General features: G+C 40.4%; 1 protein-coding gene across 3 annotated transcripts in view; it reads right to left on the reverse strand.

Moving 5' to 3' along the window:
• aft (adrift) overlaps positions 1-12,357 on the reverse strand; it is a 436,902-nt gene that overhangs the window by 150,369 nt on the left and 274,176 nt on the right. For all 3 annotated transcript variants that reach the window (XM_067143070.2, XM_067143068.2, XM_067143069.2), the window contains one exon: positions 409-561. In XM_067143070.2, the coding sequence (XP_066999171.2) occupies positions 409-561 (153 nt within the window). The remainder of the gene's footprint in view (positions 1-408; positions 562-12,357) is intronic.

Consider the following 12,357-nt stretch of genomic DNA (forward strand, 5'->3'; position numbering starts at 1 on the left):
CAGCCTCTGTCAAATGCTATCAATTGGTGGATGGGCTTTCTAACGCTTCTGCGAGGCATCATAGATGCTTCATATTGTATGTAGTCCTCTCTGCACATCTTTCTTAACTGTCTGACTCACAGCAGTTGACTGGTAACAACTTATCAACAACAGGATGGTGTCATCATGAATGCACTCTGGTGGGCGTCCTACATATTACTGATCCTTGTAAATCTAATCATTTACTCACACATCAATGGTATGCATGTATACCGACATGAGATAATATTGGACCACTCCTTCTGGGTGCTTAACTTTTTTTTGTCAGGAGTGTCAGTTCCTAACCAAGTCTACAAAGAGCACTGGTTGCTTAACACAGTACTTATAAAGGTTAAAAAAAAAGCGCGAACAGTATATCAATATACATACCAATTTTACTTTGCCAACGACTTCGTCGTCTTCATTCAATTTCTTCATGTCATAATGTTCCATGAAGTGATTTGAAATCATGAAACGAAGTTTCCTGATGATGGGATCTCGACCTTTTGTGAAAGCTCTGATGTTATTCTCAATCACGTTCACCTGAAAAGACGGAACAAACAAAGAACCACACTTCAGGAAAGTTAAGGGCAACTACAAAATTTAACAATTATAGAACATGAACGCTAAATCTTCATATCTGCTTAATTGAGAAGACTGGGTACAAATACAGAAGTGAATACTGTAATTTGGCAGTGAATAAATCCACTAACTTACAGTAATTTCTGCTTCAGGTTCAACTTAATGGATCTGCATTTATGATTTCCATAGGGATTTAATCAAGTACAGTATACCAATATTAACAAAGAAGAAACAAACAAGGTAGGAATATGAATCAAACACAAGAAGCCAGGAGCAACCATAGGAACATATTCAAGAAAGAAGAACAATGACAGGGCAACGGGAAGAGGGAACAACAGAAATTATATACAAAGACAAACGTGAAAAAAAAAAAAAAAAAAAAAAAAAAACTAATCTCATGCTATCAATCCCAATTCTTCTAGACTGATCCATCAAGTTGAAGAAGTTTATGGAATAAATACTATAGAACAAAGAGCAGAGGATATACCACTCATGAACCTCTTTCATTAACATGACTTCTTACTATAATTGTCAGACTCACACAACAATATTTTTCCGATCACTCAGAAACCATACACATCAGGCACAATTTGGTGAAGAATATCCATACATTTATCCTGCTAGATGGTGTCAAATTTCCCTTTTGTAATTGATTAAACATGTAAAACATCAACATAGCGGCATCACTTGATCCTGACCTGAAGACCGCTTACTGCCCACCAAGTTCCAAGTCATTTCTGGAACTAAATTGAGAGTTTTCCTGATACCAATGGTATATTCTCAAATGCAATACTTTAAAGAATATTTGGAACATGCCTCATCAGACAAATAGTTCCATTCTCAGAACAACATTTTGCACAAGATTTTTTGAGTATCACTATAAATGTAGATTTCAGTGGAGAACTTTAGAATGACTGGAAGGTCATCTGCACAATATATCTTTTTAATGACTCTCCATGTACTCATAAATTCCAATACTAAGTCAAAAAACAAAAAAAGAACACATCATCAACAAAACCAGGACTTTGTATACCTCCTTAACACACCAAATGTGATGTGAATGTTATTACATGAAATAAGAGTGGTGTTGCTTTTCACATTGTCTCTTGTAAGTTATCTTTTGAAACCATACCACTTCAGTAGTTCTATAACAAGCCTTAGATAAACTGTCATCGAGTTTCTCTAAATCATTAAAAGGAACATGTTTCTACTAAAACAAGTAAGTCTGGAGACTTTTTTTTTTTTTTTTGCTAGTTGCTTTACATCGCACCGACACAGATAGGTCTTATGGCGACGATGGGACAGGAAAGGGCTAGGAGTGGGAAGGAAGCGGTCGTGGCCTTAATTAAGGTACAGCCCCAGCATTTGCCTGGTGTGAAAATGGGAAACCACGGAAAAACATCTTCAGGGCTGCCGATAGTGGGGTTCGAACCTACTGCCTCCCGAATACTGGATACTGACCGCACTTAAGCGACTGCAGCTATCGAGCTCGGTACTGAAGACTCTTAGAACGGTGTTCTCAACCTAATGTTCTTAAAATTATAACTGGTGCTCTTATCATGTGAGTTAAAAATGTGCTCACAAACAACAAGCACAACTGCTTGTGAGGTCCTCTTTGTATTTTGGAAGAAAATGAACAGTTATTTAACACAGTAGACAGTATACTTTCAATTCAGTGTAGACTTCTTCAGAAAAATCCAGGTTATTCAAAATAATATGAACTAATAGCTCTCCAGTCCCCCTCAGTACAGAAATATTTGTTTGAAAATAGAAATTCATAACCGTTCAGGAAACAGAAGGTACCAAGAGGTTCTAAATACTCCAGAACTTTTCTTTCAATATTTTGTTATGATCGGGATGATCTACTTGTGTGAGAGAGCTTTCCCACTAATGAAATATCTGAATGGCAAACTACAATCATGATAAACTGGTTCTCGTTGGCAGGACTATTTATGTGTAACTACAAGGAACTTCACTTAGGACATCAATGAAATTCTGAGTAACATTCAAGCTCAAAGATCTATTAACCTTGAGAGAGTTTAAAGTATTTACTTATTATTATTATTATTATTGCTATTTGCTTGACGTCGCACCGACACAATTATGTCTTATGGCGATGATGGGATAGGAAAGGCCTAGGAATTGGAAGGAAGCAGCCATGGCCTTAATTAAGGTACAGCCCCGGCATTTGCCTGGTGTGAAAATGGGAAACCATGGAAACCATTTTCAGGGCTGCCGACAGTGGGGCTCGAACCCACTATCTCCCAATTACTGGATACTGGCCGCACTTAAGCGACTGCAGCTATCGAGCTCAGTTATTTACTTATTAAAGCTATTCAATTTCATGGTGCTTGCACACTTAGCATTAAATGCAGGTGGTGTTTTACAATCATTTAGAGCCTCTAGAGTCTCTGTGGTTTGTGCAATCACAGATGATGTGTTCTGATTCTGAGCTAGCTGCAGTCTACAGACTGCAGTTTACTGCAACACCCAATAGTGAAGCATAACCACAACCTTCTAGCTGGATTATGTGATTAATCTTTGCACGATTTCCTAAGCACATCGGAAAAGTGGGAAACTAATTATCAAAAAAGACTGTGAAGGAGGTAGTCAGTATCTCTACCATCGAGAACTGTGGTTATGCCAGCTAGCGATATCTGCTCTCACCTGAGTCAGATCATCTTACCATTCCAAGAGTAGACATAGTTAAGATACCCAAATCTCCAAAAAGCTGAAAGAATTTAACCCTTATAGTGCTGCCGCTAAAAATACTGTGTACCTATCTATTGGCCAAGTTTTTCTTTCACCTAAATCTTCGATCCCTGCTTCAAGATGATTGCTGAAGCCCTGAGAGAAAAGCACTATACATGGATTGTCTCAGACAGGGTCAAACCGGCGGATTGACATGATAGCTGTATCACCGGGCTCAAGTAAAGGGTTTATAACTCCACAATTAGAACCGAAGCATCATCCACTCAACCACATGATGTACACAAGGAGAAATGTTATATATAGGAATCCACAATTCCATAATATGCCGAGAAATATCATCTGGACTCCACAGATGTGTTAGGATTGATGATAGGAGCAAGAGGCACCATTACTTACACATTCCACAACTTTTGTAAGAAATTTAATTTGCATAACCAATTCATTAAGGACTTTGGGTTAGCAGCCATGAAAGGATAATTAGCAATAGTAAAAAATAATTTATACTCGTAGCTATATCTTTGTCCTATGAGGAATTTCTCATGGATTTCAAAACTATTGACTGATACAATTTTTTATTATTTAGGCTTTACTATACTATCATTTATAGACACATTTTAAATGGCCCTTGTAATTATTAATCAAATTTTTATGTAGGCTTTGTCATTTTGGCAGCCTCCAAATGGGGGAAGCAGAAATAAATGCATTTCTCAGTAATCCCGCCAGAAAGATTGAAGCTTGTATTCTCTGGAAATATTGATAACATGCAACATCAGTTGAGCTCAAGCAACAAGAGAAAGTGGACGTGCAGAGCAGTTAGTGCTAGAGATGGGTATCTCCTTGGAGCAATATTGGGCAGTTACTGAAGAATGGCATAGATAGAGGAATATGAAACTAGTAGGAAGAATGAAGAGCAAAAGATTTCTGGAGAAGGAGATGGCAGCGCCAGTGGTGGTGGCAATTTTACTAAATATTGGGGGTGTGGAATTGAATCCAGGCACTGGTCTGGAAGGAAACATTAGTTGGATGGAAGTTGAGGCTATTAAAGAGGTTGTGAAGGAGGCATATCAAATAGACCAAGTAAAGGAGCTAATAAAGGCGCAGTCGATGGAAATTAAGGATATGAGGAGGTCCCTGGAGGAGAAAATGGAGAAGTTGAGACTGAAGATAATGCTGAAGAAGTAGTGTTTTTGAGAAAGAGGTGGAATATTTGAAAGAGAAGCTGGAGAAGGTGAACAGAGAAGAGGCAATCGGTTGCCAGGAACGAACGAGAAAAAATATCTTCACCTACGGTATACAGGAGGGAGTACAGGAAAATAAAGTGGATATAGATGAAAGTAGACAGAGTGAGTAAAGTGAAAGGGAAGAGGCCAATAAAAGTGAAAATACTATCCACCTTGAGGGGGATATAGTGGTTATAAATGCTCGAAACCTACAAGGTGAAAAAGCGTGGGTGAGAAGAGAGATGGGGAGGGATAGAAATAGAATTATTAGAATTTTAAGTAACCACGTAATGAGTGCCAGGGGAGCTTTCATTATGGGACAACACCTGGTGGTAGGGAATGGAAGACGGTTTAGAATGTGGTCTGTGAACAAGCTGGAGGAAATGGATGATAATCATAAACAGGAAGAGTGTTTGGTGTCAAATCAAGGTGGAACAGACTGCTGCAGAGAGGTCAAATTGTGAAGATCCAGCAGACAACAGCAGCACAAGCGAGTCCAAAATACGCAAAGACACTAGTGGAGAAGCCGAGATCAGCAGACCCAGTTGAAAGGGGGAAATGAAGAAGAAAGGAATGGAGTCAGCAGGGAAGAGGATCATGAAAGAAGAGAGGGGGAATGAGGTGAAAAAATGAAGTGAACTTCTGAGGAAGGAAAGATCCTCGAGTCTGAAAGACCTGTGGGGGAAGAATAAGACAGTCTAGCCTGAGCAAGCAACGAGTGTAGATGTGCTGGGTTGAGTGTGCCGGTATAGTGAGAGTGGAGTGTTGGAGGGGAGTGCAAGAGAGAAACGAAGAGTGAAAAGGAAGATGATTGGTGTGGAATAATTATCGGGTAGTTATCGGAAGATGGCAGGGGAGAAAGAAGAAAGAAGAACTGAAAAACGGAGGAAGTAAAATGGAACTGGGAATGAAGGGAGAGATGATGCTGGTGGCAACGGTGAATTTGGTAATGCTAGTTATCGAGGGAGTGGAAGTAAACCCCGGGCCGATCTCCAGTGGAAGTATGAGCTGGGAAGACATGGAAGTAATTAGGAAGATGGTGAAAGAGGTAGTTATTTATTTATTTGGCGTATGATGAATAATGACAACCCATAAACTATTTACACAACCAGTGAAAGATGAGTACAAAGTAAATACAAATTATCATATCTATACAGTCAAAGAAAGCAATTTACAAAGTTTGAAAGTACAAATTAAAAATATGATACAGGAGCAAACGAAGGAGTTTGGTAATATGAAGAAATGGTTCCAGGAAAAAATAGACAATACAACAACCAAAGTGGGAAACAGCGGGAAAGAAATTGTGGCACTAAGAGAGAAAATAAGAAAGTTGGAGGAGGAAGTGTCAAAGCTGAAAATAGAAGTAGAGGCCAGTAGTCAAGATCGAAGAAAGAAATGCTTATTTATATAGGGTGTTCCAGAGAAAAAGAGAGAGGACAAAGTTAAGACAATTTATAAAGTGGTGGAGCTAATCCAGAGTAAAATGAAAATTAACTCCAGCAAAGTTGACATAGACGATGTGGAAAGGGTGTGTAAAGTGCAGGGTCACAGGCTTATCAAAGTGAAGTTTTTATCTACATTGATGGGTGAAATAGTGATCAGAAATGCGGGCAACTACAGAGCAAAAAAAAATTGGATTAAGAGAGACATGGGAAGAGAAGGGATGAAGTATTTAAAAGTTCTCAAGAAACATTTTTTTTTTTTGCTAGGGGCTTTACGTCGCACCGACACAGATAGGTCTTATGGCGACGATGGGATAGGAAAGGCCTAGGAGTTGGAAGGAAGCGGCCATGGCCTTAATTAAGGTACAGCCCCAGCATTTGCCTGGTGTGAAAATGGGAAACCACGGAAAACCATCTTCAGGGCTGCCGATAGTGGGATTCGAACCTACTATCTCCCGGATGCAAGCTCACAGCCGCGCGCCTCTACGCGCACGGCCAACTCGCCCGGTCAAGAAACATTTAGTGAGGGCCAGACACCAAGGATTAAAAACTCACATTAGGGGTCAGCATTTAGTTAGTGACTAATGGCAGAAAGAAAGAACCAGAAAAACAAGGAAATGCCATTTGGTCCTTGTTTCAATGACGGTGAAATCCTGACATTCACCTCCCCGTGGTAGAGGCGGCTAACGAATGAAGGGACCGATTATCTCCCGGTATAAGGAGATCCCCTATACCAAGTGCCAACAAGTCTTTTTGAGAGTGGATGAGTGGGTATGGGTAAGTGCACTCTACTGTCCTGGGCACAAGAAATTGTTCCCAAAGGCGGAGGAAGCAGTTTGGTCAATGGCATTAGGATGCAGAAGGCAACGGGAAACCACTGCATTAAAGATCCTTAGAGATATTCCAATAAATTCACATGGCATGGCTGCAACTTCAAGATCAGAGCTGGCCGTGTGGATCGTGTACCTCCGTTTGGAGATGACGTCTTAAGAAGAAGAATGGCAGGTGGATAAGGATCTGGACTGTGACAAACTTATTGGAATTAGCAGAAAGGACGAAGCAGGATGAAGTGATGGGGCCGAGAGAGGAAGAAATGCAAGCAGTGGAAAACCGTGCCGGAGATGATGGGCATGATGAGAGGGAAAGAACAGGAACTAAGGAGGTCATAGAAGCTGCTTTGGAGACATCGAGGCCGGAGGAAAGAATTGGAAGCAGTGAGATGAGGGAGGTTGAGGACTGTGTAAGACACATGCGGAGTGAATTCGAAGGTATGAAAGAGGAACTCAATAAAAAAAAATTTTGGAACAAAGGGAGAAGCAGGAGTCTATCAAGGATTTAAGGGGGGAAAAATATAAAAGCGAGGAGGGTGTATTAACGAGAAGTAAAATGTTAAATAATGTTCAATGTGGTATCACTCTTCACTAAAGTACGTGTAAATTAGGTCCTGGAGCATACTGCTCAGATTTTTCCTGAGGACATTACCAACTTGTTCAGCCATTGCCTCACCACAAGCTATTTCATGTGGAATGACAATTTCTACTGAAGATCAGCGCAACATACTCAATGTCCAGCACTGTGCTTTCAAATCCCGACGAAACTCGATGAATAGCTTAATGATCAAGCCTGTAATTGTTTCGGTTGTGAAAATGTATATAATACAATTTAATATAATTTAATATAATTGAAGTATGTAACTAGGATCTTGTAGATTCTTTAGAACAGTTGACGTAAAAAAAAAATTGTGAAGAGAAAAAGGGTAAAAAGCGCAATACCGGAAACAAATGAAAAACGCATATGCACAGTGCGCTACTTCTTGAAGATAAGAATTCAGGTCGTAATTGAGGTAGTATTTTTGCACACTGTGCGCATTTTCTATTATTAATAATAATAATTGAGGTAGTCCAAGGCAGCGCAAGGCATGAGTTTAAATTTGAATGTTGCAAAGACCCAAAATGCAGGTGGCACTATTGTATACTAATATACAGTTCAGTTCGGAAAGTAGGTGTTTTTTCTTTAATCGAGAGGAGAGGTGAAAAGAAAGGATAAGTTAATGAAGGAGGAGGATTAGTAGATATAAGAAGATTAAAAAGACTGGAAGTTAAAAGAGGATGGGAAAGGATAGGATAGGGAAATAAAGGAGGGGTAGTTTAAGGTGGGTTAGGAGGGTGGGTTATTGGAGGTAGAAAACGTGGGTAGGAAATGTGTAAGGCATGGAAGATTGAATTTGGGTTTGGAAATTTAGTATTTTTTGAGAAGAAGAATTAGGAAGTCAAATAGAATATTGGGTTTTTCAGAAATGTCATTTAAATTGAAATTAGGGTTGAAGTATTAGTCAAGGTGAATGAAACAATTTTCAGTAGTGTTTAGGAGGGGTCTTTGTTAATGATTTTAAGTATTTTATGTCTTTTTCAATATTGGTGAAATTATGCTTGGAGTCTTGTATGTGTTGTCCTATAGCAGAGAATCTGTTGTATTTAATGGCGTAGATATGTGGAAAGATGCTGTGGAACAAATACATCAGGCGGCGACAAAAACGTTGGGAAAAACCATACCCGGACGAAAATATATTGATAAACAAACCTGGTGGTGGACAGACGAAGTCAAGCAAGCAATCAAGGAGAAAAAGATAGCCTACAAGACTTGGTGGAACTCACGTCTTGATACTGATCTTCAGCAATATCGCGACCTGAAATCTGCAGCAAAAAGAGCTGTAGCTGCAGCAAAGGACCACTATTACCAGTCACTATACGACCAGCTTGACACACCATCAGGAGAAAACAATATATATCGTCTTGCTAAGTCCCGTCACCGTTAAACTCAGGACATTGGACACATAATGCACATCAAGGGAGCCGACGCCAAACTGCTACGAGATCAACAATCCATTCTCCAGCGTTGGGCAGATTACTTTAATAACATCAGCAACAAAGAATTTACGCATCCACCAATTTCTAGTCCTGATCCTATCGTAGGCCCTGTTCCCTCAATTACATCCGAGGAAGTAATGCTTGCCATTAGCAAAATGAAAAATGGAAAAGCAACTGGTCCAGATGACTTACCAGCGGAAATCTGGAAAATGCTCGGAAAGCCTGCTTCAGAGTTCCTTGTCTCACTTTTCAACCAAATCATCGCCGAGAAACAGCTTCCACACACATGGACAACTAGCACAACAGTTCCAATCTGGAAGGGAAAAGGAGATGTGAGTGATTGTTCGACCTATCGCCCTATACGACTCCTCTGTGATACTTTCAAGATCTTTGAACGTGTACTTGACAGCAGACTCAGATGTATTGTCTCTGTAACACCAAACCAGTGTGGATTTATTAAGGGATGCAGTACCATCGATGCAATCCATGCCACACGCCTCTTGATGGAAAAGCACAGAGAGAGACAGAAGAGTGTACACATGGCATTTCTAGACCTAGAAAAGGCTTTTGACCGTATCCCACACGAACTTATTTGGCGAGCTCTTCGCTGTCATGGCGTCCCTGAAGAGTATGTAAGCTGGGTGCAACTTCTGTATCGCAATTCCACTAGTGTTGTCCGGAGTCCTGCTGGAATCTCTCCGCCTTTCGATATCACTGTGGGTGTTCATCAAGGTTCTGCCCTTTCACCATTGCTATTCATCCTCTGCATGGATACGGCAACAGCTGACATACAGACTTCACATCCCTGGACCCTTCTTTATGCCGATGATGTGGTACTTGCACAAGAAACCCGCCCTGAACTCCAGCATCAGGTTCAAACGTGGAAGGACAGACTGGCTGAAAATGGACTGCACCTCAATATCCAGAAGACAGAATACCTGGAATGTGGCCCCCAAACCAGAGGTACCATAAGTATCAGTGAAGAAGACCTGCAGAAGACCATGCAATTTAAGTACCTAGGATCCGTCGTCACCTCAAACTGTGACACCACTCCTGATACTCGGATGAGGGTAAATGCAGCTTGGCTCAAGTGGAGACAGGTCACTGGAGTCCTCTGTGATAAAAAGATGCCTCAATATCTAAAGGCAAAAGTTTATAAGAGTGTGGTACGGCCAGCAGCGATCTATGGGACTGAATGTCGCCCCATGACGAAACAACAGGAGCAAATGTTGACAACCATGGAGATGAAGATGCTTCGATGGTCCATGGGGCTGACCCGATGTGACCACATAAGGAACACGGACGTCCGGCAAAGGTTTGGTGTCGCGCCCATCATAGACAAAGTGAGGGAAGCCCGTCTCCGCTGGTACGGCCACGTCATGAGAAAACAGGACGACTCAGTTGCCAAAACAGCGCTTCACATCAACCCAGAGGGAACAAGACCACGAGGAAGACCGGCAAAGAGATGGACTGACAACATCAGGGCAGACATGCACAGTGTTGGCTTAACACCAGAAGATGTCAACGACAGACAGAAATGGAGGAGATGTAGCAAAGCAGCAGACCCTGCAAGTCGGGATTAATGCTAAGAAAGAGAGAGATATGTTCAGAGTATCTGATGTTAAAGTAGCGGCCAGTCTGTCCGATGTACAAGGAGCTGCAGTTGTTACATTTGAATCTATATACTCCAGATTTAGAAAAAGCATTAGATTTATTTAGTGATTTAGAGTTGTGTAATATATCAAGGTTTCTGTTATTGGTTCTAAAAGAAATTTTCTATGTTGTGTTTTTTAAGGACATTGGTTATTTTATAAGCATCTTGAGGTGAAAGTAAAAGTGGAAAATGCAGTGGGTTTGGTTTTGTCTTTTGATAATGTAGTTTTAGGACGGTGTTTGAATTTGTCGATGATACGGTTTATGAAAGAGTTGTTAAAGCCATTAAATTTAGTGATAGTACGGATGGTGTTCAATTCGTTATTTAAGTCTTTTTTTTTAGACATAGGGGTGTTGAAGGCACAAAAAATTAGGCTGTTATAAGTAGCACGTGGTGGTCGAAACTGGTACCGCTTCCGCTTATAATTAAATAAGAATGTAACACTACATTTCTTATTTACTAGTATTGAATAGGTTGAACTACATTATTTGTTATTTCATTTTAATTATGTTGATCCTTTTGGAGGATTATACAAAAACGCCAGGCATATATCTTTCTGCCCTCTCCTTCCTGTCTAAGCCTTATCCATAATACGGCTTCCATATAATTTGGTATTTCTTCTATTTGGTTATTAATTAATCCTTTTATTACGAGTGATATTCCTGCAGGGTTTCTACCACTGGTCCCTTTCTTCTTTCATTACATTTTTAACCATGAATCCTTTCTAGACTACATCTCTCCCTTCTGGTAGCCAAGTTTCTAAAAATGCAAAAATATCAAATGTTTCTACCATCTCAGTCACTACCTTATTACCTAATTTACTTAATATTCCTTCTATATTTACAAACCCTATCCTCAATTCTAGTTATTTCTTCATACTTACATCATCCCCAATTTCTACTTTGTTTTTATTACTCTCAGCCACATTTGACGCCTTACTCCTTGTGATCCTAGCTTGTTCTATTTCTACCGTATACTCTTCCAGAGTTTTAGGCATTTTACCATTCTCTTTCCTCCCCTTTTCAGTCTGTGACTTATTTCTCTTTGCCCATAAATCTTTTAAACTTAGATTTTTACCCTTTGCCATTGTCTCTCGTCTTCTTTCTTCAATCCCCTTGCTGTCCCCTGGGCGTTGCTCAATAGGGCTGTCTTCCAGTGCAGTAACCTCCGCTTCCGCATGCACCACTGACTGCTCGTCTCCTGTATCCGACCTCCACATGGACTTCGCTCCTCTTTCTTCTGCTGTATCGCTCCCACTTACGTCATCACTGACCTCCCTCAATGTTACCTTGTTCACTTCTGCTCCTGCCTCACACGTCACACTGCTGATGTTGGTGTTTTGCGTCTATTTCCTGTAGCTGTGCTGGTGACCACGTACGCCACCAGTGACCATCTCCGACAATCAGACGCTGTCCTTTAATGTACACCTTTAGACCTTGGTATCTTGCTTTGCCTAAGTGTCTGCACAAAATGTTTTGTTCCTTGATGTCACCATTGTCCATGTCCCTTCTCAGCCAAATTTTCTCACCTTTTAAGTTACTGGCATTTATCAGCACTATTTCCACCATCAGGGTTGATAATAGTTTAACCTTGATTGGCCTCCTACCCTTCACTTTTCCCACTCTATACACATCGTCTATGTCCACCTCACTAAAATTTATCTTCATTTTACTTTGTATTACTTCTACCACTTTATATACTATTTCCACCTTGCTTTCGTTGTCTCCAAACCATAAATAAAAATATTTTTTCTCCTTAGCTCTTAATTAGTCCTGTTTTCTGACCACTTTACTTGGCTCAGTACCTCCTCCAAATTCCTGACTTTGGCCTTCAGTCGTTCTACTTCCTCCGTGTTGTGAGCC

Source organism: Anabrus simplex, chromosome 3, assembly GCF_040414725.1.
Source record: "Anabrus simplex isolate iqAnaSimp1 chromosome 3, ASM4041472v1, whole genome shotgun sequence".
NCBI lineage: Eukaryota > Metazoa > Arthropoda > Insecta > Orthoptera > Tettigoniidae > Anabrus > Anabrus simplex.